General features: G+C 35.0%; 3 protein-coding genes across 5 annotated transcripts; 1 reads left to right on the top strand and 2 right to left on the bottom strand.

Moving 5' to 3' along the window:
• Positions 1 to 42: 42 nt before the first annotated feature.
• Positions 43 to 8,583, bottom strand: LOC120624323. Of its 3 annotated transcripts, none has more exons than XM_039890791.1 (10): positions 8,517 to 8,583; positions 7,817 to 7,987; positions 6,123 to 6,200; positions 4,832 to 4,964; positions 3,220 to 3,451; positions 2,552 to 2,741; positions 1,758 to 1,857; positions 1,356 to 1,466; positions 728 to 852; positions 43 to 354 (listed from the first exon to the last, which is right to left on the bottom strand). In XM_039890791.1, exons 1-10 carry the CDS (start codon positions 8,577 to 8,579, stop codon positions 205 to 207), a joined length of 1,353 nt encoding a protein of 450 aa, XP_039746725.1. In that variant the 5' UTR covers positions 8,580 to 8,583; the 3' UTR covers positions 43 to 204. The 3 variants fall into 3 exon arrangements, with proteins under 3 accessions (XP_039746725.1, XP_039746732.1, XP_039746741.1); XM_039890798.1 differs by having other exon boundaries at positions 7,817 to 7,903; XM_039890807.1 differs by lacking the exons at positions 7,817 to 7,987; positions 8,517 to 8,583 and adding an exon at positions 8,370 to 8,391.
• Positions 8,584 to 10,125: 1,542 nt separating this feature from the next.
• Positions 10,126 to 12,581, bottom strand: LOC120624243 (vesicular inhibitory amino acid transporter). Its single transcript, XM_039890684.1, has 4 exons — positions 12,078 to 12,581; positions 11,750 to 11,909; positions 11,528 to 11,657; positions 10,126 to 11,450 (listed from the first exon to the last, which is right to left on the bottom strand). The coding sequence occupies exons 1-4, from the start codon at positions 12,214 to 12,216 to the stop codon at positions 10,266 to 10,268; spliced, it is 1,614 nt and encodes a 537-aa protein (XP_039746618.1). The 5' UTR covers positions 12,217 to 12,581; the 3' UTR covers positions 10,126 to 10,265.
• A 1,085-nt stretch (positions 12,582 to 13,666) lies between these two features.
• Positions 13,667 to 21,906, top strand: LOC120625234. Its single transcript, XM_039892240.1, has 10 exons — positions 13,667 to 13,753; positions 14,800 to 14,970; positions 15,765 to 15,842; positions 16,624 to 16,765; positions 17,159 to 17,390; positions 17,879 to 18,068; positions 18,538 to 18,637; positions 18,937 to 19,059; positions 19,821 to 19,942; positions 21,116 to 21,906. The coding sequence occupies exons 1-10, from the start codon at positions 13,691 to 13,693 to the stop codon at positions 21,284 to 21,286; spliced, it is 1,392 nt and encodes a 463-aa protein (XP_039748174.1). The 5' UTR covers positions 13,667 to 13,690; the 3' UTR covers positions 21,287 to 21,906.
• The last annotated feature ends 4,068 nt before the right edge of the window (positions 21,907 to 25,974 follow it).

Raw genomic sequence — 25,974 nt, 5'->3', positions numbered from 1 at the left:
AAAGTGTGCGTGTGGCAATCACGTTTAAATAAAACTACAAAGTTGACGTTCAATGTTTTTATTTTATTTAAAAAAATGCTCTCCATATTGGAGTTCTTACTCTCTTTAGTCCCTCACCGATTATTTCATTCTGAATTCCAACTATACAATTTTTGTGGGCTACGTAATTGGCATCTCTTACTGTGCATTTTATGTATTGGATATCTAATTATCGAGACTGTCGTCTTCACTCATCTCGTAGTTCTGATGTGGGTAAAAAGCACCTGGAGGTTCGAAAGCGCCTTTCTCATCGATCATAGATGGATATGGATGGTGGGGCATAGCCCCCATCCATTGGGGATACCAATATAAACCCTGTTAAATAAAATGTAATTCAGTGAGAGTTAAATTCGCGAATCCGTTTTAAACACAATTATTTTATCGCAAGTAGAGCAGGTAGAGTCTGCCTTCCGAACCGGTGGTAGAGTTACTATAAACACAGACAGACTTGGCGTTTCAAACTATCATGCATTATGTTATGCTATAATAATACTATGCTGCGAGGAGAAGACGTCCTCGGGTCGACGTGCCCCCTTCGTCGAGCCCTGTGGCTCTTCACATGGTGGTGGTTTTGCACTCGCCCCGGTGACGCTGTTATCACCCTTAAAGTAGTCGTCAGCTACTGTCCTTCCGAAAATATGTGAAAGGTATATACTATTATTATCATACGTTGATGATGTGAACTGACCTTGCTCCCTCCAGCGGCGTTGCAAGTAAATCTGTCATCGTGAAGTTCCACTGGATCCAAGTAACTTTTTCCAGCTATCGAACCGTAGTTAGGAGGGTACATAAATAGACAACCTTCTAGAATATCTGTGAAATATTGTGTGTATTAAGATACACTACTAAGATACACGTATCGGTAAGTTATCAAAAAATACCGTAATGTTCGAATGCAATGGATGGATTTGCTCGACCAAGGATGCTTTAGGTATGCCCGCAGTGGTATGCGGTTCATTCGATTCGATTTCAGTATGCAACATTGTGGAGTTGTGGTGTTCATGATAAATTAAATTTTGTATATTTCATTAAAGTGTCTTTACTGGAAATGAAGTATGAAAACGTAGGTATTTAAATTTTCGTTACAGGTAACCTAAAAAATATCACTGAAACTTTTTATGCGGACAACCATCTGGTATAGTCATAAATATGGTCAAGATAACATAATTTTGATTTTTCTTTTCTTTCGCTGTGAAGTAATACATAGATATATACATTTACCATACAATACAATACATAAGTAGATAGAGTTTAAGTTCTTTCAACCTTATAGCTCTCAAAACGTTAAAGGCATACAATTACTTTGTAAAACTTACAAGGAACTGTAATATTGTCCACGTCTTCTTCTTCGGGCTTTGGTGTTGGCTCAATATATGGAGGTACAGGGTCTATTCCTGTGCCCGGGTCTCCGGGAATGAGGAATGGACCTGTAACGAAATGGATCTTGAAACACTACAGAATTTGCTTTAACATTAAAATTCATCTCTATGGATCTTGAACCACTTTGTAGAAATTGCTAGGACATTGAAATTCTTGGATAGCCTATAACAATCCATTGCTGGACAAAAGGCTTTTCCCAAGGGACTAGAAAATATTGTTAGAAAAAAGCCAGATAAGTTGGCGTCCGGTGGAAAACACTGCCAAAGTGAATAGGGTAATAGTCTTGAAGAGTTAACAAAAATGTTATTTCATGGCGTTACAAGATGAAAAGCACTTACCGCCATAATGGTTTGTATAGTTCCATTCGCAAACATGATGGTCACAAACTAGCGGCGTGTTGGGTTCTTTCGTGTAATAGGTATTACCGTTTGGAGTTGTCTAAAAGATAATTCATCAATTATGGCTGTAGTGAAATAAAGTGAATTATGTGTTCATCAATTTAGCCAAGTGGGTAGGGCTTTGGCCCTCCTCTTGGGAGCACCTCTAACGTTACGGAGCGTATATTTATTCTAGGATACTTTAATACCCGGGAAAGTAATAGGGGTAGGTACCCTATTGCTTTCCCGGTAGTGTCTTATAAAACTAAAAATACCTAATGCGGGCGAAGTGGCGCCTTGCGGGGAAAATCTAGTATCATATAATGCTGTGGAAGTAAATAAAACACAGGCTAGCAGTAGCAGTTACTATAAAAAAAGGTCTTGCAAGCTTAACAAAAATATTGAGTCGACCGTTATTGTTCCGATCGTCGTTTCAGTCAATGGTCTTCTAGCAAAAATCTTCGACCATCGTCTTAAGAAGCTTTCGCTTGGTTGTTGGATACAGAAGGCGGTAGTCCTTGAAACGGCGCTTATTGTGAGGAGGTTCTTCACTCTGGAGCCCTGACCGCCGGTTCATTGGGCATTCAAGAGCCAAGCAAGCGGAGGGTGGATGTTTGTTCTTATAAATTTTTAATAGTTGTTTTTTTTTCAGCATTGTTAAGAAAAAAATAAAAATTAAAATCAATAAATGAAATATTATTTATGTTAATTGAACTGGTATACTAGTTGTTAAGTTGAAATAATGTATATATTACCAATAAATAATCATAATGTCGATATCGCAGCCCCTGTATGTTGAAGTCCAGGATGAAAGATCCTGAAGTAATGATACACGTTGCGGCAGTTAGCGGGGGGAGCTTGTACATGATCAAACCGCACTTTACGATAGCCTTCGGTAAAGTGGTGACATCCCTCTCCCTTTGTAATAGCTTCTTAAATGGAAATCTATTTAATAAGACGTAAAATAAAATTGTTTTTCTGACCGATTTCGGCCACGGAGTTAATCTCCAGAGAGATTTTCCAACTGTGGGAGATATAGTGCAAAGGTGTGTGCGCAGATACAGGTACAATCTCTATTCTCTTACTTTCGTAAGGAAAAGTCTTGAGCTCGATTCTCGGCACGCGAAATTGGGAATTTAAAATTTCAGAATGTTCTCTAACTAGCCACGGTCAAAGCCTCCCAACTCCCAAACAGACCAGACCAGAGAAAATTCAGAATAATTTCCCAAATTGCCCCTGCGGGATTCGAACCCGGGTTCACAGCGCTCACTGTTGCGCCAGGGAGGTGATGATGATCAATTAAAGAGTAAGAGAAAAATTAAATAAAAAGATATTCAAAAGCTAAAAGGAAGTTCGAACATAGGTGATACCTTTTAATGGGAAGGTATCTAGGTACTCTACTTATCCAAAAGGTAATTATTACCTAAATATACAAATACCAATGTGACACTCCAGTCCGTGCAAATAGTTGTCCGTCGGAAATGATATGCTGGGATCGTCTATCAGGTAATATTTTTGTTCGTCGTGGTAATGTAGGAATCCTAGGAAGATGAATGACCGATCTTTGCAATAAGGCGCCAATCCGCGTCCCATGTTATAGATGTCACTGTACAACTCGGAGAAAAACAAGTACACGTTTTTCCCGCAGTAAAACTCTGGAAGGCATACGTTAAAATTAGATTTTAAGGTCTCATACCCAAGGGGTAAAATGGGACCCTATTACTAAGAATACGCTGTCCGTCTAGCTGGCTGTTTGCCCGGCTGTGTCTCATGTACCGTGATAGACAGTTGAAATCTTCACAGATGATGTATTTTCGCTTTAACAGCGAATACTTAAATAAAGATAATATTAAGGGGGCTCCCACATTACAAAAGTGGTTTTTGCTCGATTTTGGTTCACAGAATATTTAGTTATATACTTTGCAAATAAATTGTTAAATTGAAACAAAATCATTATTTAATAGGTAGGTACAATAAACGTGATTGTTTTGTTGTTTTATAGATAAGGGTACGGGACTGTACCTGTGTTGTGGTTTATATAATATGTACCAAAGTAAATATCTTTAGCTTATACAACGTGTACATGAAAACCGAAATAATACTTCACAGGCTTCAGAGGTAGGTACCTTATATACGGCTGAGTGCTATCTCTGAGTCTCTGAGACTTATCTTTGAAACCAAAAACCTAAAAGTTTTTAAGTAAATCACTGCTCTACTGAAATAAATCAGATACAGCCCTAACATCACATGTAAAATTAAAATCATGTGACTCCGGTCACTATTAGGTGCGTATTGAGGTGGTTACGTGCGTGTCGGTCTTTTATCTTCAATAGGGTTGAAATGTCATAAGTAAACACTTGAATGTTTTGAATTCGTCTGTACGGAAAAAAATATGCTTCTTACGATTTAATATCTTTACAGTATAACTTTATCCTTATGTACTTATGTATCCTTCAACAATATTTCGCTATTTATGGTGTCCGTACCTAATATGCGAAAGTGTTTTTCTGTTTGTTTGTTTATTGGATTGTCTATATAGACCGGAGGATACTTTTGTTTGGAAAAAAGGACGTAGGTGTAACCCCTTTATGCAAAGTTAGCTAAAAGAATTTTTATATTGTATATTTTATAGTGCAGTGGAGAAGACCCTTTTGGGGATACCGAGTTTGGTGTTCGTCACGCTCATCTAACTTTTCAGAGTTGTGTGTTTAAGCAATTAAATCTGCTTTCCGAACCGGTGGTAGAGTCACTACAAACATACTTGACGTTTCAAAAGTGCTTATAAATGTATTTGAATTTGAATTTGAAATATAAGCTTCAACCACAGAATACGGAGAAAACGGTGATGGAAAATATTGCGTGTAAACCTTTGAATTTTTCAAAGGCGTGAAAAGGCTACCTATCCGCACTTGTGTCCTGTGTCCTTGTGGTGTCTTTGTAATGGGTGTCTTGCCTGTAGGTGTAGACCGTAATGGGTTGATAATGATTATGTTGGTGATGATTTATTCATTTTACAAAATTATTAACATACCTACCTTGGCTTATATAAAACTCCATTGGTACCGGACCTCCGGTGTATGTAGCTTTCCTCTCAGCCGCAATAGAGTTATGGTTTTCGTACATGGTTAGCATGTTATCGATAACGTCGTCCAGAGTTATCAGTAGAACCTTTGAACATGTTACACTACTTAGGAAAATATAATTGAATTGGAAAATTCATGTTTACCTTAACAAGATATAGTTTTAGTTAAGGAAAGGTTAACCACACATCACACTATTATACAATATCATAAATAGGGCTTAGTTATTACGCTCAGCGGACAATTGAGAGAGCTATGCTTGGAGTATCTCTACGTATAATCAGATATGTTTTGCAGAAAAGAGCTGTAGGTACGATCAATATATTATAAACTTAAATCACGCGAATCCCTCCGTGAGAAGTTTAAAGAAATAGGCAGACTTACTGTAGCTTCACAATATATTTATAATAATATAGTTTTTGTAAGACAACATATTAGTCTTTATAAACAAAAAGTGGACATAAACAGTCGACTTACAAGAAATGGTCATAAATTAGTGTCATCTGCATATCGTCTGCGAAAGGTACAGAAGTCATTTGTGGGTTTGAGTATACGCTTTTGTAATATGATTCCTAAGGTGATTTTGGACCTACCAATGCATAAGTTTAAAGAATATGCTAAAACACATTAATTACAGCGAGATTACTATACAATTGATTAATTTCTTAATGACAAGTTTAAGTTTGCTTGTAGGCATCCTGCTCCGCTTTCATCTCTCACAAGATAGAAAAATGAATGTTAAATTGTTGATGTTGGAAAAGAGAAACTGCTGAGCTTCTTGCCGCCTTCTTTTCGGTAAAATCTGCCTTCCGAACCGGTGGTTGAGTCACTACAAACAGATAAGAAGATTCGTAGGAGAACCAAAGTTACCGATATAATTCAACGAGTCGTGAAGCTGAAGTTGCGATGGTTGGAGCATGGATTTTGGGGTCCTAGGGTGCTGGAGTGGAGACTGGAAAGCACAGTATTGGTACAAACTCCGCGAGGTGGACAGGCGACATAAAACAAGCCGCAATAATTACAATCTCAATCTACACTCGCTACGCAATAATTCGCTGGATACAAGCGGCACTAAAGCCGCTTGTATCCAGCGAATTATTGCGTAGCGAGTGGAAATACCTGTAAAAGACCTATGTCCAGCAGTGGACGTCCAGTGGTTGAGACGATGATGATAATGATTGCACTTATCGTAGGCACTCTTCAAAAATTACAACGATATAAAGCAGTACGGTAAAGCTTCACTTACTTTTAATTCTTGTACGTGCAGTTTGACAAAGCGCCCTAAATGATCGGTCGCTACGTGAACGCGCTCGTTGATCATATACTGAAATTATAAGAACCATCGCCGAAGTCATTTGGATTCAAAGTGCTACACGCAATGATGAAACACGTACTCGTATGTATGTGCGTTTGAACTGGTCTATATATTATTTGAATTTGATATATTATTTTTAAAGGTTGTGAAAACCTGTATTATGCTGAACATTCACTTAGCTCACAACATAGAAACTTGGACATGAAAAATTCCTAAATAAATAAATCTAGCAACTTTATCGTTTCTCTATTGGGAATCATAAGTGTCTGATCAAAATCCAATATATTTTCTATTTTCTAGAAAATAATCTTTTTAGTCTGATTGTGACATAAATATTAAAATGTATTTCATACTTTGTTCATTTGTTTAAAAAAAACAAGAATATTATTTTAAGAAACCCCTCAAAAAAAACTTATTCGGCTAAAAAACCAATAATTCCATCTGAAACACTGTGTAGTACCTAATGTTTGGTAATACTTTTGATGCTTCTCAGTTATCCTTTGACCTTTAATGTAAGCACAGCTGATATTATGATAGACACCGCGTATTTCTGTTCGTTGTTATTTCACCAAATGTATTAATCCCAAGAAATACTGGTAGAACTACTAAAACGTGTTTCATGTTGTAAATTATTGGCTAACTGCAGTACATGGCCGCTTCTACGGCCGATTTGCGCAGTTTGCAGCGACCCTTCTTTCTGAGTCCAAGGCAGTGGGATCGATTCCGACTACTGGAAAATGTTTGTGTGATGAGCATGATTGTTTTTCAGTGTCTGGGTGTTTATTGAACTGTTTCAGTCTGAATTATTTATTTATTTCGAACACAAGAGAAACATTTTAGAGCTTCTGTGAAGACAGCTTTTAAGTTGCCATATGACAGACTGGTGACGCCAGAAGAAAGCTACATAGTATTAATGAAAGAGTGTTAGTAGAGTATATTAATAAGTTACCATGCGAATTAATGTTTTGTTGTATTATGACATGATTTTATGACAACCTTTGGGAATTATTCTTTAATTTTGTCCGCGTTTATTAGGGTTTTTTACAAATCCCGGAACCTTTTGTTTTTCTGGGTAAAAAGTAGCCTAAGTTACTCTCCGTCGCTCTCCTCCCAACTAACTCTGTGTCAAAAATCAAGTCCGCAATATTTTTCCGTTAGAAATTGTTTATTTATTCTAAGTATTTTTGTATATTATTTATAAAAAATATTCATCAGTCATCTTAGTACCCATAACACAAGCTACGCTTAAATTGGGGCTAGATGGCGATGTGTGTATTGTTGTAGTATACTTATATTTATTTATTTATGGGTCTACTCAAAAAATGAGCAGGGTTTAGACCGTAGTCCCCCATGCTGGCCAAGTGCGGATAAGTAATTTCATACAACTCTGAGAACGTTATGGGGACAGGCATGTAGGTTACCTCACAATAATTTCCTTCACCGTTAAATTAATTTAAAAAACAGTGTTATTATAAATTCCTTAAATTAAAAGTTAAAGGCGCGTGCCGGGGATGGAACTCGGTCATCTGGGACTTGAGGCAAAAGCTCTAGCTAGCAAAGTATCTAATTCCTACTGAGTTAATATTCCATGAAGAAACTTTTTTTTTTCTTTTATTGAAACGTACTTGATCCTCCGCCGTTTTGACTTTCAACATCTCGTGCTGATAGAGCCATAGGTTGTCCAGCTTATCGGTGGGGTCATGGCCGTAGATCTCAAAAGCGTCTATGATCATTGCTAGCGTCAGGTTCTCATTTGGTTCCAGGCAGCATGGGTGGTTGCGTATGTTGTACGGAGTCTGGTTGGGATAGAAAACGAAGGTCCGTGATTTTATATATTTTACTAACTATTGAAGCTAATTAAGGCTTCTATCTAAACTAAAAACAGAGTTTTAACACAAAATACTTCTTGAAAAACATCACCGGTGAGATCGCTTTTCTAATCCGTTTTCATCTCAATTTTCATCAAATGTTTAATTGTAGGAATTGAAACAGAAGTTGTACTATCGGTACAAGCCTTTATTTTGCTGTCGCGCGACTTCACGCACGTGTGATCGCAGGTGCTAGGTAGGATGAGAAAAACATCACGGGTGAGAATTCTTTTATTATCCGTTTTCATCCGAATTTTCATCAAGTGCTTTATTGTAAGAACTGAATGACACGTTAAAACCGACATTGTACCTTGTACTTAGAAGTTTTTATTTCGCTGTCGCACAACTGCTCGCACGCAGTTTACGATTGGTACCACAGAATAGGTACTGAATAGTTAACTGGACTACACATAATAAGGATATGAATAATTAAATAAGATAATTTTGATTAACCTACCGTCATCTGGAAATAGCCAGCACATATTGTGAGCAAAAAGCGCGCGCGGATTGAGTCGTCCATTTTGAAAGCATGGCGCCGACTGTGTTGTTACAATTAAAATTGTTAATTGCCCAATTTTATTTTATCGTATGCTATAAAATTTTCAAAGCAATAAAATATTTTTTATTATTTTTTATAATTATAGGTAACAACAAAAATAATGAATTATGATCGGACCTTTTGATCGCGCGGGACGCGGTTGTTCGCCCAAAATAAATAGGAGGTTCCTACCTATTCTGTCCTTTCCTAGGATGAAATCAACATCCTTGCCACTTACCGTGCAAATAACAAACAGAAAACTTTCGCATTAGTTTGATGGAAGTATGTTTTACTGAAATTGTGATAAATAAAACGCAATGATCGAATAACATTTTATAATATTTAAAATACACACCTAGAATTCATTTTCAACACAATACATGCGTACTGAGTATTTATAAAACATTATTGCAGTTGATTACATTTCTAAATATGATTATGATGTAAATCAATGTTATATTAAAGACACAACATAAAAGCAATATAATATTAGTACTACAATAAACAATATTCCCTACTCACATAAAATATATTTATAGTATTTTTGTGTAAATAGCTATTAGTTTATTGTCAGGAAATTAGTATTTTTGTTGACCCTAATATTGTTTGACGTAAAAATGTAGGTAAATATTAAGGTCAAGTTTGTAAACTACTACTACTACTTCACTTTGGAATTACGTAACAGTAAACCAAATATTAATATAAAACATTTGAATAGAAAAAACTTAACAAAAATATAATAAACATCCAAAAGACAGTACCTAAGAAATAGTTGTCTAAGAAGTATTAATTCAAAAAACAATGATATATTCTTATTCTTACAATTTCTTATTTTAAAACATTTTTGCCATTCCTTTATATATAACGACAAGTACACCAATGCCGCAGAAACTATACTCGCCGTATTTTATTTAACGGACTTTTCTGTACTTCTATAGCAATATGACAGTTTCATTCTACAGTCGTTAAGTGACACATAAAAGGAAATGTATATTATTGTCTATATTAAATTTTAGACGATAAATAATCCACAACGGTGAAATAGATAACTTTAATGAAATATAATCAGTATTTTTAGCAAGCATTGTTAAAAATTTAAAACAACTGATATAGTTACTCAATAAAATTTAAAATCTTATATTTTTCTCTTGAAAGAAATTTGCAAATAAATTGCATATATAGTCATAATTTTCAAAATATCCCTTTTATATTTTAACAATGTGTATATTAATATCTCAAAAGTTTATTATCTTGCACGAACTAATGGCGTGGAACCTATCTTATATTTAAGCAACTTTCTCCTAAATAATTATAATATCATATTTAATGGAAGACTTCGTTGTCGAATAATTTCGAACATTAGTTTTGGAAGACATTGTTTTCGCTAAATTATTGTAAATATAAATTTAACATTCTAAGTTTACGTATATATACATAAATCTATATATAATATGATTGGAAGACATATTGAACATCACGATGTAATTTTTATTATTTTTTTCTTAAGTCTAAAGAGCTAAGTTACATACATTTTAATCACATCCGACTAAATATTTGGATTTTAACATTTTAGACATATCGCAACTGTGCGGAAGTTTAAATTTTAATACATGAAGTAAATGCGTAAATCTAAAAATAGTTCAACAATCATCTAAATACTACTTTTAATTAAAACGGCAAACCTATCTTGAAGGCCTTCACTAGAGCCGAGCCAGAGTCGTACATCCCAATAACACCAAAGAGCACTCCAAGCCCGATAATAAAATAGTCATAAGCGATTGTGGTGCTTTCGAGCTGATTGCCTTTCAATTTGAGATGGAAATAAGCAGGCCATATAAAACTCAACATTGTCCCAGTGAAGCTTCCAATGAATCCCATGAGTATTGCGAAATGGGGAATAAAAATAGCCATCAGAATTGTGAACATTATAACACCGAGCCGCCAAGCCAGTCCCCAGACTTTTAGCTCTCCATCTAAAGCGTAAATAGGCGGGAAAATCGTTTTTGGTTTACCTCTGAACAATACTCTTTCTATAAGATCACAAGCAGCATAATATGGCAGAGGATAGCTAAGCACTGCCTTGACTACCAGAAAGAAGTTTACCAATCCTTTAAAACCAGCAGATCGGAGGTTGTTTGTAATCACTTGCTGAGTGTCATTTTGGAAGGTCAAAAAACATAAATAGCCGAAGATGGATTTAAACGCCGCTGCGGCAATGTGAGACCAATTTAACATCCATTCAAATCTCGATCGATCTTCCATGTTGCCTTCCAAAGTAGGCAGAAATATCTGTGACGTGTATGAAAATACAATTACGCCTAAACTGATTGGGAAATTTTCGAAATCCAATGACCATTTCACCTTTGACCAACCCCAGTCGCCGATGTAAAGAATGCAATATCCGAGAACGATTGCGTTAATAATCAAGTGGCTCATCGTGCACCAAAAAGATAACATGCTGACGCTTTTAAGAGATTTCAAGAAAGCCAGTGGTAACAAGAATATTCCAGTTAGCATCATCCAAGATCGGGTGTCAATTGAACCATCAGGAAAGGTGCCGATCATAAGATCGCCACAGACAACAACGTAAAGAATACAAGTCATTAGTAGTTCAATAATTTGTGCGATGTTAACAATCTTAGCGCCATATTTGCGCCCAAAACATTCTTTAGCAATACTTACGTAAGAATCTCGAACGCGAACACGTTGTCCTGATACTGGGTCGTCTTCGTAGAGGCACTCAACGAGGATCTTTCCAGTGTAGCAACATATGTGGGCAATTCCAATCATAGCAGCTATTGCCCAATATCCTCCTTGAAGCACAGCAAATGGCAACGACACTACGAACATTCCCTGCAGAAAAGATAGGTTGCATTTACAATTAAAAAAGTTAATGTTATCTAAACGTAAGTAACGTTTAATGGCTGTACCTGGATTGCATTGGTGACATTCCAAGCAGCTTGGAATTCGTTAATCTTGGCGCCGGGCTTTCCACCACCTTCTTCAAAACCACCTTCTTCTGATGAAGCGTAAAAGTCAACGCTTTGCATGCTTTGCGTCCTGAAAGTATAAAAATTAAATATTTATTGTGTTTCTTTATTTCAGTTGAAGACTGCTAGATACTTCTTTTTAATTTTTATAATTAAATTTACCTTGGAGCCCCATCTTGCTGAGGATAAGTGTTCTGATAACTGGTGAAAGAATCTTCGGCCTGGAGGTCTCCGCTAAGAAATGGGTTGGTAGGGTTGGTCGATTGGTATGTAGGCGAAGTTGTTTCATTCATCGTTGACAACTCGCAGCTTTCCCCCATATCTAAATTGGGGTAAAGTAATAGTTATAAATAATTGTAAATTTGGATTGCGGCTCAAAAAACATACGGATTATTTTAAAAGTTCCCTATTATTTAATTTTATTGACGTACTAAAAATTTTAGCAACCTTTACGTTTTTTGATTTATGTAATTAAATTGTGATAACTCACCCATGTTAGCAAATCGGACATTTTGTGGAGGACGAGGTGGTGCTCCTTGTTTGTCAGGTACTTGCTGCCTGACTGTCTGCATTGCCACGTCCAGCACATTCTTGAAAGGTGGTAACTTAATACGTCCAAGATTAATCATCTTCTATACTTTTTCTAAACTGTATAGTGTAAACCTTTATTGTTTTACTGATTCACAATTTTTCTTTAACTATCGCTATTGTATAACTATGTCAAAATTGACGTAACAGGAAGACATGTATTTTTAATTGTACACTTTTAACTCTAAATGGAAGACTTCTTTACTTAACACTATACATATTGCTTTATATGTTTTTAGCTTGCCCTATTGACTAGCCATTTTTACGATACCAAACCCCCCATGTTTTAGATTGAGTTGTTTTATACTTGAGGTATATTACAAGCGTTATGCGCGTTAATTTTGAACTAAATGAGAGATTTTCTCATTTTTGGGAGGTTTTCCGTTTGGTATAATGGCTGCACGACACTAACTCGGGGTGTATGGGCGCGACGCGAGGGAGATGCGCGGTACGGCGATCGATATACGGACGAAGTTTCTTGGCACAATAACACTGTTTCTATTATAAATTTCAATCAGCAATCTATATACTGCTTATCAGCAATCTATATACTGCTTATTGAAATTTGAGTAAAATGTTTATATTATAGCCATTGTTGTTACTTTCCACATATTTATGAAGCTTGAATGACAATTTACTCATAATGTACTTTATAAAAAAAAACACCTTTTGTACGTTTTATCAATCAATTGTTTGAATAAAAGTACAGAATAAATAAGTACATAGTAATATAATTAATCCTACGTTATTTTTTAAATATCGACTTAATAATCGACGAATATTTATGGAGGTTTGTCCTGCTTAGTAAAACTGAACCTTAAAGTTAACGTAAAGTCCGAAGCATAATCATTTTGCATTATTTATTATGGTTTATCCAAACACATTAGGGTCCGAAAAATAAATCGTCCAAGTACGAGTTAGATTCCCACTGGAACGTCGTTGGAGAAAAAAAATAACCGGTATTTTTTTTTGTCCTTTTGATTTTTACTCATATGAACTAATGTGATTCAATGGTCCCTGCATAGTTAGGAAATAAAACTGAACCAAGAAGGTAGCGTGCTAACATTTTTTTTCATTTGGGAATATTAAAATATTTACGGTATGCTAAAGTATATAATTAGTTCATTCATTTTTTATATATATTATCAGTATTGTTTTATGTAGTCTGGTTTAGGTATGTATTAGTATGTAGTTAATCGTATGTATCTCTTAATAGCGTGTAACTCCACCTTTTTGTTACCTTTTTAATTTTCTGGTTGGTTGTAAGGTAGCCCGGTAGAGGTTGCGATAAGGCCGCCTTTTGTATCTTTCTTGAAAAGTCTACTTTCTTTTATTTTCTTGTGAGTTCAAAGTATAAAATAAATGGAACCGGTAATAACCGAATTGGCGTAGACGAAGTTGGGCGGGTCACCTAGTTTATGAGTTTATGTTTCTTCTGTGACTTGGTCGTTAGCAATAATTGATTTCTTCGGCGTTTCTGTATTTTATAGCTTGTTACGTTACAGTTTAAACGAAATGGACTTACTATGGAGTGTTTTAAAAATAATCGCCTTCACATCCATTTCTAACAAAATTATCGTAAGTAGATTAGTTTAGAAAAATATCATTGATTAATCAAGGGCATATCTAGATCTTAGTTAAGGGATATATATCCTTTTTGGTACTTTAGTTGTAAAAAAAGCACTGACTTTGAGGCCAATTGCCCCTTTAGGTTAGCAAGTTCACCGTTGTTGAACATGCTAAGTACTAAAACACGATATCGTGGGTGTATTTCAAATCCGTATAGTATCCCGTATATATTGGAATCCCGGTTCTTGCCAAAAATTGTTAGGTATTTCAGTTAATGAATTCTCAGTAACAGACCGAGTTAGGAAATCGGCGGTGTACACCCATGTGCCTCGAATAGCACGCTAAGCAATCCCTACATATTATAACTAACTTGTGCTAAAGGTTGCCCATCAACCCGCATTGGAGAAGCGTGATCTTAAACTAAATGCTGTCATATTACCCTCCCTCTTATAAGAGGAGGCCTGTGCCCTACAGCGAGACATTAACAGGCTACGGGTGCGTTTGTGATGTTATTATGTTGTTGTTTTTGTTCAAGATTTTATTATTTAAGATTTTATTTCAAGTCTCATAGTTGATTAGTATGAGTAAATCTATATTACAAGTGCTTAACCTTGTAAATAGTTATAATTAACAAACTATACTTAAACTGTTAATGTTATCTTTTGGTTGGTATAATGTGAAAACTTGATTTTCATATTATTTAAGGGGGGAATTAAACTGTACGAGACAACAGGGGTCCAGGAAGCCCGAAATTAAGATGTCAAAAAAATTCACTTATAATTTTTTATTTTGATAGTGCCTATTTCCGATTACCCCATCTTATCCCATATTAGGGGGCAAGATGGTTTTTCGCAAGTCTTTAATGAAAAAAAAAAAATGCCATAAGTTGATCACCCACAGACTAAGCCTAGTTATAGCAAGAGTGTTAGCACACGTGCCCTTAGGAAATAAAAATAAGTATGCACAATAATTTAGCTGCATTTGATTATTTTTCTTAGCTACCCCATGATGCCCCCCTTTCACTTATAAGTGTACAATTAAAGACTGTGTTTTAGCATGCCTACGATATTCGAAGACACCCTTGCTGCCAAGAGCCCACCGACAATATCAGTCTGTCGATGATGATCGACGCGTATGAGATCTACGGCCATGATCCTACAGACAAACTCGATCATTTAGCTCACTATCAGATAGAGATGATGAAGATTAAGAGAGCACCAGATCAGGTGAGCTATATTTAGGTTTAGGTGATTTATTTTTATTTATCGTGTAGAGATCGATGCTAAGTGATACGGATGAACGACTTTAAAAAGCGTTAAGGTTAGTGTTTTACTCTCATATTGTCATAGTACTAAAATTGTCTTTATTTCTTAATTATTTATTCATAATGTTCAGAACTAAAATTGTCTTTATTTCTTAATTTAACATTTGTATGCTAATACATACTCATATGAGTACGCGTATCAAGAAGAACGCTTACAGTGGCTCAGTTACTCGCTCTAAGTCAATATTAATGGTAATAAAAAATATTGACAATATTTTTTACCAGGTATTATTGGTTTTTATTAGTTTCATCACTAGGTATACCGGATTAGGTGTTATTGGAAACGGCGAAAATTGTAATTAACAAAAAAAAAACTTGGGAAATAAGGTTTTCGAAACTATTTATATTTTTAGATTTTTTAAATATTTTTTTTACTCTTTTCTTATCCTTTTCTAATCAAATACTTCAATGATATATTAATACACTTTGGCTCCCTTGTCTATTGACTTTCTTCCACACTAAGCTTAGGTCTTCATGAGATATATCTACTAATTGAAGGTGGGTTGGTAGAAAATGCTTTAGCATTAAATCCACAGGCAATAAATAAATTGGCTTTGGCTTCTACTTACTATCAGGTGTGCCATTTTCTCGGTCCGTCATTTTTTACAACAGAAAAAAAGTGACAGAGATAATTTGTTAAAGCGAAACTGAATCGAAGGCAATACTGTAATTTGTTCTTTATGTGGTTTGTTTCAGTATATCATCAACGAGCATGTCCACATTGCAACTGATCACCTTGGAAGATTTATTAACATGCACATAAAAGAACTGAAGGTCAGCTCTTAAGCTAAGTCCAAGCAAAGTTGTCCAATTAGCTCTCTGTTGTTTAAAACAAGTCTATTAGTGATAGTATAAGGGTGCCCGCCCACCAGCCGGTATTACGATGTTGATGGGTTCCTATATATGCTTTTTATTCACTGACAACATAGGAAATCACAAAAAATCCGTCACCAATTATTATCGGACGTCGGCGCTCGCACTAATGTTAAGTTAATCCCGTGCAAGATTAAAATTGGCATGTCAGCCATCGCGGGCGCATTCACTTTACTGTAAAACACCACACAATATTTACCGGACTTAAAACAATAGGTAACAAGACTCTAATTGCTTCTGCGGTTCGTTTAGTCGGGCACAATATATATAATAAGTTAAAACGATAGTTGAAAATTTATGTGGTAAGACCGCCAAGTGATCTTTTTTTTACTCTACATGTTAGTCCTTGACTGCAATCTCACCTGGCTATAAATTATAATGCAGTCTAAGAGTGTAACGGGCTAACCTATTCCTATTATTGTGGTTTTTGACAGTTATATTAAACCAATCCCCCTTTCGATTTTTACAAATCGTATCGGAACGCTCAATCGCTTGGTGGCACGTTTCTATCGGTAGGTCACGGTCAAAGCTTCCTGCCAGACTAAACCAGAGACAATTCAGAAATTATAAATTTTGCCATCGCAGGGAATCGAAGCCTCCCACTTAAAACCCAACGCTCACCGTGCATAACGGAGGTCGTCAAACAGTGATCAGCAAATTGATCCATTCTTATTTAAATCAGGTACTACTAATCGCTTTGGAAGACGCAATAGACAACATGATGACAATGTACGATAACCACAATGCGATCAAAACTGAGAGAGTCGCTACTTTTAATTCGGCTGCTGGCGGGGCTGTTCCATCAGAATTTTATCTTAGTCAAGGTAAGGAATTTAAGGCTTTATAAAAGTATTATTGAACACTAATTGTTGTCCATGATTTCGCCTGGAAATTCTGTGTAGGTTTCCCTATGAGGCTATCTTATTCTCACTCATGAGTTCTCATGACTTCTAACTCATGAGTTAGAGTAGTGGTAGTTCAGGGGTTAGAGTTTATGGTCACAGAGCATAAGACATGTCTTATGCTCTGTGACCATAAATAACAAAAATCCTTTCCCAAAAGAGCCGTTTATTTTTCCGTATTATACAAATTAAAAGTAGCCTGTGTGCTATTCCAAGCTATAATCTTTCTTTTAAAATCTTTATTGCACAAAGAAAAACAACTTTTAAAAGGCAGACTTTTTTTAATACTTATAATTGACGATTTCTTTTACACAGAATTCTATTGCGGCAAGAATGTCTACATCTTCATATCGGAGTTGTACAGTGATATCTACAACATGGGCCGTGGTATCACCCCATACTGCAGGGGACGAGGTTTCCATTTCCTAGGCTTCGTGCATTTTGCGGACGACAATAAATATTACCTAGAAGAGGATCCAAGTATAGCTTTCCAGGGAGATAACTATATACACGGCCTGGAGTGTCATCTAGGAATTTGTATTTTCAGGTACGGTCAGATAAAAAATAGGTACATTTACGTAGAACCGCGCCAACTCTTCAATCAACTCATATCTCAGTTGTGCAGTACTGCGATCACATAGCGTAGACAGTAGAATGCGATGCGAAGAAAGGCGATCATAGACAAGAAATATAACTTTACAGCCATATAGTCATCTTATCTACTTAGGCAGACTTAACTTGCGTAATTCAGACCGTTTCAGACAATAATAAATTGGATTATGTTAACTTATCAAACGAAGGATAGTTATTTTTTTTAAAAGGTCTTAATGACTGCTGCGTTCAACTCAAACTTTTATCTTAATTCTAAGGAACTCTTATTTTTTTCTCCACCTACTAAAATAATTTCTCGGAAGTTCTTGTGATCAGCACGGAACAACTATTGTTTATTGCCATACATCCCTCCTCTTTCTACTCTTGACTCTCTTTTTTCTTATATTTATTTTCTTACTTAAGGGAAGATAAAATTTATTTCAGATTCCCCTTTAAAAAGAGTCTTCAACACGTTAGAGACGTGTCAACGCTTCCAAAGGCGATTGTGAAGTGCGGTCTCATTATGTATAAACTACCCCCACTCACCGCCGCGTCTTGTATCATCACTTCTGGATCTTTTATACTGGACTTCAATATTCAAGGGATAAGGTTTAGACATTATGATTATATGCTGGTGGGTTTCTTTATAGCTTTTGCAAAAAAAATGTAATCTTAGGAATATTGCGACTTCTTTAATTTACTTCGCTAACTTTTAGTTTTTAGCTATTTACGGTTAAAAATTAAATAAACATAGCGGTGATAGCCCAGTGGGTAGGACTTTGACTTTACTTTCGGGGGACCTAATTCGAATCCCAGCACGCACCTCTAACTTTTCTGAGTTATTGGCGTTTTAAGGTGCTTCAACGGTGAAGGAAAACATCGTGGGAAACTGCATGCCTGAGAGTCTCAAAATTTGTGTGGAGTCCACCAATCAGCACGGCTACGGCCTTAACCCCTTCTCATTGTGTGAGGAGATCCTTACTTATCCTTAGTTGATATGATTAAACTTACGATTATAAACTTCTACAATTATATAAGTCACAAAAAAAGATAAGGATTAGAGGGAAGAACTATCAAGTAAATTGGAATGTATTGTGTTTTAGTTTCTTCCTAATGGTCACTCATTTTATACAAAAGAAAAGATGTCTCCATTAGTCTGCGACCATCACGTTTGTGAATGGAACAACACGAATTTCTACGGAGGTAAGGTACCCAATCGTTTACATACGTTTGTAAGACCATTTCAATGCATTATAAGAACACCAATCCAGCGTCAAAATTTTACATATAAAATTGGTTTGAATATATTTTAGGCCTTGAAATATCGTAACCTAAGTCATTACATCATACTAGCAGTAACTCGTGGTTTAAATATATTTTTATTAAGGAGCCCGACGTAACTAATTTGTCCCTGAGGATATAAAGACATTTTAAAAAGACAAATTATAAAGGGTTTAGGAACATACATTCAAGAGGAGTAATTTTTCTTATTTTGGTTTTAGGACCGTTTATAATCCCGGGCGACCCTGGTACAGGATTGTCCCCGATTCCACCATTCCTCGAACAAACCACAGAGGCTTATCACCCCACGGAACCACCTGGCCACGAATATGCCAACATTACTTGTAAGTTTATGGTCTTACTCTAGTTGTAATAATAATAATCCCTTTAAATCAGGCAAAGCCCATAGTAATACATTTAAAATTAAAAAATTAGAGAAAAGAAAAAGAAATAATTAACAATATACAATATCGAATTAAAATTAAAAATGCGTTATAAATTTTATAAACAATAAAAAAAAATTGAAAAGACAATATGAATAATGATAATTATTAAATTAAAAAATATAAATATCTAAAACGGACATTACCAACGTACAGCCCGAGCTAGACACCACTTTTGATATAACGGATATTTATTTAGGTTAAACCGGTTTTTTTAATGATCAATTTATTTGGGAATGATTAATCGAAACGCTCTTCGACCGGTTTCTTGCACGTGTAAAGTGGCCTTTCCTTACCAATCGTGTTTTTAGGAAATTTATGTTGTTTGGGCCCTTCGAGCTCTTTCTAGGGTTCCATGCGAAAGTGGTAAAATTTAACTATTAAGGAACTTTTTCTTTCGCAAGTCTTCATTATTGCAGTTATTTCTATAAACAAAAGTAAAAGAGAAACTACCGAGTCATTCCACTTGGTGTAGGATCACTACAAACGGACAGACTGACGTTTCAAAAGTGCCTATAAGTAAGCCTAGGTACTTAGTCTAAATGAATTTTTACTTAAAACTTACATCGGAATCACAAGAGTTGAAAAATACAACATTTATTGTAGCTTAAAGTCACCTTTTCTAGAGCTTCAACTTGGTGAAAACTCTATATATTTCGCAGATACCTTGGACGGGTGTTGGTTTATGTTCCCACCGAATTATGGCTCGATAGCTGGCATCAGCTACCTGGATCCGCTCACCGTTAACGAGTATCGGTATACGTGTTCCGGTACAGGAAACAAGGTATTCTTTCAAATTCGAAAAGTACAATACAGATGCTTATATTTAGTGCCTACGGATAGTAATCCATAGAAGTGGTTGTAGCCTAGTGGCTAGAGCTTTGGCCTTCTTTTTGGGGGGACCAAGAACAACCTCGAGCTCTCAGCTATAAACTTTTTGGAGTTATGTGCGTTTTTAATTTAAGAAATTACAATATCAAACATTGTGAGGAAATCTGCATGACTGAGAGTTCTCCTTAATGTCCTCAAATGTGTGTAAAGTCTACCAATCTGCACTTGGCCAGCAGCGTGATTCTGATAGGAGACTTAAAATTGAACTCCTAGAAATCATCATACACGTACTTACCAAAAATAATCGCTCTAACTGAAATCCAATCAGGTTATACCACGCTCTTAAGGCGAAACTAGCACATCCAAACATCCTCTGCGCTGATGCGTCTTGCTTGCAACCAATGCCATAGTTTACAAATCGTACCATTTTCGGAAAGTCTTGCAGTCAAGTAATTGGTTACAAGCACCAGGAGGCCAACCCTGCTATTACAATAATAGCTACTCAGTGGTCGATCAGTGTCAAATAGTATCTACTAATGAAAAAACGTTAATTAATATTTAACTATTATGTTTAACGACTTTCAGTAATTGTAAAAAGTAAACAAAACTTGAATTGGAACCTACAACATACAGTCAAAGTCAAATATTTCTTTATTCAAATAGGCACATAGATGGCACTTTTGATGCGTTGATTATATATAAAATGTGTAGGTACATAGCAGTGAATAGTGATGGCGATATCTACAATCGTAAACTTAAAACTAAAGCTACGAGGGTTCCAAACGCGCCCTGGTCTAAGAAGAAGCCCACAACAAACTTAGCCGGGTGTTCTTTTTGTTATCACCATGGTCATTAGAAAATATTTAAGAAGCAACCTGTACAGTGTTGTCATATGGTTTGTGTCAACGGACATTTTATTAAGTGTACTTATTTTTAATGTTAGATACTAATCTTAGATTAAAAATATGTAATACGTATTTTCATTTTAACATTTTTGTCATTGACACAATTTTAATAGCAGACTTGGCCCGTACTTAATTAGCCTATCATAGCGTGGGCCGTAACCACAAGTTTCGATTCTTGGGCTTAGTTTCGTGCATGCGTGTGCATCTTATTATTATTTCAGGGTCTCTATTGGTATCCGCAATGGATGGGCGCCCCACCTCACCACCCGTACCCTCGTTCCGGGGATTCACCAGTAGATCTTAACGCAGAGGTGCCAGGTGTATTCTACCCGCATAATTCGCCAGGAGAAATGCCGCCTGAAATACCAGCATTCCGTATCGGGACCAATTAATTGTTTACACTTGGCTTGCTTGTTTTTCTTAAAATTAGTTTTAAAAATCTGCGGGCGACGGTATGACCTTGAAATATCGTAACATAAGTCTGAAATCAGTTAACTCATTACATCATATGAGCTGTAACTCGTGTTCTTCTTCCGCATTTATTCAGATTTTTTACAAATCTAATGGGAACCGTTTGTTGTCCTTCCTAAAAAGTAGCATATGTCAATTCAACTAACTCTATGCCAAAAAGTCAGTTGATTGATTGTTTAGTTAGTGCGTAAAGAAAGGACTAACACAAAAACAAACACCCATGGATGGATAAGAAGAAGACTAATGTCTGAAGTCTAGCGAAGAAGTTCCGCAATCTAACCGAAAATCTTCACATGACAGATTGAATTTGGTAGTTGTTAGCCTTATCAACAGTAACTAGATAGCAATACCAAATTCAACTGTTATCTAAAGCTTCGGATATGATTGATTGTTATTAATTTTGAGCCAAACTCATCTTTAATGGTTTACTATCTAAAAAGCCTTAACTTTGTAACTAAAAACTAATTTCGCTAAGGTCTTAGCGGTCACTGCTTTAAGCTGTGGTATTAAAATAATAACAAATATATGATTTTTAAACAACTTTTATTCATTTTCTTAATATAATCATAATTTACACAAACATAACGAAATCTAGTTTTATCTCCAAAAGAAGATAATGTGGCGTACATTAAAACTATTGCATTCAAATATGTTATATGGTACATACATAATTACGTTTTTTCGTGCACGTACATTTATTGGCCAATATATCTTTTTCAATGCATTTTTTACGGTACGTAGTGTAGGTAACACTAGAAAATTTTTATTGTGATATACTTAACTGAGTGTTTAGTTTATTCAAGTTTGTTTTATGTCATGCAACACTAATTTTATTAATATAATAAAAAAACAAAAAATCTCAAAGTAGTGCCTTCCTTTTTACTTTATATTGCTTGTGGTATTAAAGTATTCATTTTTGTTTACTAAAGTATATTGTGTATTACAACATTAACACTATTACTATATAACCCGCGCAAATAAAGAATAGATTTATAAAATGCGACCGATGTGTTGCTATCCCTTTCGCACAATATAAGCATTTGCGACTATTGAGTGAATAGATCGACATCACTTGCCTGTAATAAATCTAGTGAGTGAGTTTTTGAGTGAGTTTTTCTTGTCATTGATCCCATAAATAAGTGTATTGAAAAAGATATAATGACCTATCAGTCCTTACTGAAATGTAAAATGCGAACCAACTATTTAACTAAATATTTACTTAATTATATGAAACGTTCGGGATATCACACTTTTAATTTCTAACAGTTTGTAATAGTAACATTTAACAATTTAATTTAGTTTAAATTAGTTCAAGCAAGGATTTAATCATAGTGTAATTGTCGGAAACAAAAACCAACAAATCGGACGTGAGTTTTCTCTAAACGTCATTGCATTTATCATTTAATCTACAAATTATCTGTATCTTATATTAAAAATGTAAAGAAAAATAACAGTTAAAAATAATATAGCTACCAATGGGTAGTTTTGGGTAGAAAAAAAAGAAGTTGGAATGATTGAAGTTAGAGCTTGTGCAGATTATTTAATCGGAGCTATAATTAATTGATAGACAGTATGAAATCGATTTTGACGTACAGAAAAAAAAAGTTTTTTTTACTCTTACAAGTTAGCCCTAGACCTGATTAAGAGATGATGCAGTCTAAGGTGGTAACTGGCTAACATGTTAGGGGTATTAGCAGTTATTTTTAATCCATACTCTTATTCGGTTTCTACATGACGTCGTACCGGAATGCTAAAACGCTTGGCAGCACGTCTCATTGGTAGGATGGTTCCTAATCCACGCCCGGACCCTTACAGGGGATCTAACCTCCCACTTATAAACGACAGCGCTCACAGCACCAGGGAGGTCGTCAAAATTACTGTACCGATGTTATTAAGATGGAAATAATCATTGGCAATTTTTATATTGTCTAACTCTTGTAGAGTCCTAGTTATTGGACCACTTTGCTATTCGTGCAACTTTAACTTTGTTTACTTGGACGGAATATCAAATTGGGGTTCGAAACGTTTAAGATATTTCCAGTGTTTTAATCTAACAATCCAATATCCGTGTATTCCGGAAATCTGAACAAGCTCTGTTAAGGTACAAACATATTTATAACTCTCAGCTCAAGTCGCCTGTTATGAATATGACTCCACCCAGGCAGTTTCGTGAGACTAAGCGCGCACCACCATTTTTCCTAAACTCTTTTACTAACTTGTTTTATTATGTAAACAATATTTTTATTACTCTTTAGTGTAAAGTATGTTTTAATAATATAACATAAACAAATGTGTTGAAATAAATAAAAACACATAAAATAAATAGATGTTTATTTTATGTGTTTGTATCTATTTTATATGTTAATTGAAATATTGTTTACAATACATGTTTGGGTCGCCAATGTCCTAGATTTTGTAAACGTATATCTTGGCTGTTCATAAATAGATTAGCATATCTAATGATGAAAATTCTGGTCTAAATAAAATGAACTGTCAAATACAACGATTAAGGAGTATTAAGGATACAAATTAGAGATAGAGAATAACAATATGTAGTAACATACCATAGTCATATCGCCTAAGCGCGCCAGTTCGTAAAGTTTTATAACCAGCTATTTTTTTTATGACGTTTTAAAAAAAACAATGTGCAAAAATGGGATGCACTAGCGTACTAAACTAGCCTACCTAAATATGACGTGTATACAAAATGGTCACCATTTTGTATACACTTCATATTTTGGTAGGCACGTTTTTTTCGTAGATATAATCCCCTACTAATTTCCTGGGCTAGCGTGCCACAACTTAACTATCTCTGTATCGTATTTTCTCTATAGCGATAGTGGGCAGACATAATTTTCTCGTGGTGCGCATGCTAGAACGACTGGTATATTTTTTTATTCCTGTACAAGTAAGCCCTTGACCTGGTTGTAAGTGATGATGCAGTCTTAGCTGGTAGCGGGCTAACCTGTAATGGGGTATGGCAGTTATAATGAGCCCATACACTTAATCGGTTTCCACGCGACATCGTACCGGAATGCTAATCTACTTGACGGCACGTCTTTTTTTTTATTTTGCGATAGGGTGGTAGCCACAGCCAAAGCCCCCAGCAACACCAATACCGGTTTAGAAACCCGACTGTCCTGGATTGTCTACGCCCCAGCCTCAGTGTGTTAACGCTTAAGATTTCGAACATATGAAAGGTAATATATGCTAAAAAGGCTAGAGTTATTATTGATAAACTTATTAACGCTGAAAAAGTAAACAATTAGTAGAATTCATTTAATGTCTATGAGTGAAGACGATGTAAGCCTTTAAGTAAATATCTACCAAAATAGACACTACGAACAATAAAATAGGTATTAGAAAGTAACAAATATATTTTTAATGAAACATAATTAATATATATAATAATCCTGTATAAGAAAAAATACTAATGATGATTTTATCAAGTCTAAAAATACATTTTATATTTTAGCGTAGTTAGTAATTGCACTATATTTTAAATATGCATTGTATCTAATTTTTACCCTAACTTTTTTTATATATTCTAAATTAAGTTGAATTCTGACATAGATATTACATAATATACTTATATTATATTTTAACACAGCTTTTTCATATAAAATGAATAAGCAAGACTGCAGTAAGAATTCACCTTAATGGCATAATTTTTACGTACATTTTAAATACACATTTTTATGTCTATTAAATTTCTAAACTGGACATTATTCTAGATGAAAGTTAATTAAATCACCATTATATTTTCCTTAATATTCGTAAAGCATTAATTTCCGAATCCGAACTTTCCGTGCTAATTTGTATAAAAATCTAAGCTGTATTTCAAATAACTAATAATAAAATTTTAAATGAAAAAAAAAGCAACCCGTACCTTAACCGGTAAAGCTTATAGCACAGGTGGAAACGCGTTGAGTTTTTTTAAGTTATGCTTTTTGTTTAGAGATGCACAGGATTCGAGTTACAGTAAAGTTATATTTTTTGAGGCCAAAGCTTTAGACAAAAATGGACAACATTTTTGTATACACTTTGGGCACAAGTGATTGTGCAACCTCATCAATATTTTACCGTACCATGTAAAAAGGAGCATTTTTAATTTTCATAAACAATAAACAACTGAGCATTGGTGGAAAAATTCACATAGTTTTATAGTTTAGCTTTAACCTTGTTTACTGCTTTATATCGCACAGTTCTGGTGGAAAGACGACTATATCAAGACGATGTTTTCACTTTATTTTTATCAATATGGCGCTAACATAAGCCGGGTTGCAAATAATGTTTCCCCAGGATATAATTTTCTCAATATAGGAGCTATGTAGATCTACATCCAGTTATTTTATAATATATTATATAAAGGACAACCCCTGGCAACTAAAATAAAAAAAAGTATTGTTATCTGCTCTGAATGTTACTTGAACTTTATCCTAAAACATTATTGCCTGAGAAACATTGTTGCCTGAAAAACATTGTTGCCTGAAATAACAAAAAAAGAAAATAACTCGTTTGAAATTTAATATTATTGCAAGATAACCTAACTAATAATAAAACATATAACCGAAATATATTAATAACTAATATACGATATAAAAGTAAA

Source organism: Pararge aegeria, chromosome 1 (assembly GCF_905163445.1).
Source record: "Pararge aegeria chromosome 1, ilParAegt1.1, whole genome shotgun sequence".
Lineage (NCBI taxonomy): Eukaryota > Metazoa > Arthropoda > Insecta > Lepidoptera > Nymphalidae > Pararge > Pararge aegeria.
Note: the sequence above shows the minus strand (reverse complement) of the source record. Positions and strands in the feature narration are given on the sequence as shown.

Bases quoted from the DNA above. Each gene is read 5' to 3' on its own strand.
- LOC120624323 (XM_039890791.1), bottom strand. From the start codon at position 8,579: ATGGACGACTCAATCCGCGCGCGCTTTTTGCTCACAATATGTGCTGGC. The intron at 3,452-4,831 runs GTAGGTATGTTA...TATGCCTTCCAG, and splicing joins GGAGTTTTATATAAGCCAAG to AGTTTTACTGCGGGAAAAAC. The intron at 355-727 runs GTCAGTTCACAT...TTTATTTAACAG, and splicing joins ACGCCGCTGGAGGGAGCAAG to GGTTTATATTGGTATCCCCA.
- LOC120624243 (XM_039890684.1), bottom strand. From the start codon at position 12,216: ATGATTAATCTTGGACGTATTAAGTTACCACCTTTCAAGAATGTGCTG. The intron at 11,910-12,077 runs GTGAGTTATCAC...ACCCCAATTTAG, and splicing joins TGTCCGATTTGCTAACATGG to ATATGGGGGAAAGCTGCGAG. The intron at 11,451-11,527 runs GTACAGCCATTA...TCTTTTCTGCAG, and splicing joins ATGTCACCAATGCAATCCAG to GGAATGTTCGTAGTGTCGTT.
- LOC120625234 (XM_039892240.1), top strand. From the start codon at position 13,691: ATGGACTTACTATGGAGTGTTTTAAAAATAATCGCCTTCACATCCATT. The intron at 13,754-14,799 runs GTAAGTAGATTA...ACTGTGTTTTAG, and splicing joins CCATTTCTAACAAAATTATC to CATGCCTACGATATTCGAAG. The intron at 19,060-19,820 runs GTAAGTTTATGG...TATATTTCGCAG, and splicing joins CGAATATGCCAACATTACTT to ATACCTTGGACGGGTGTTGG.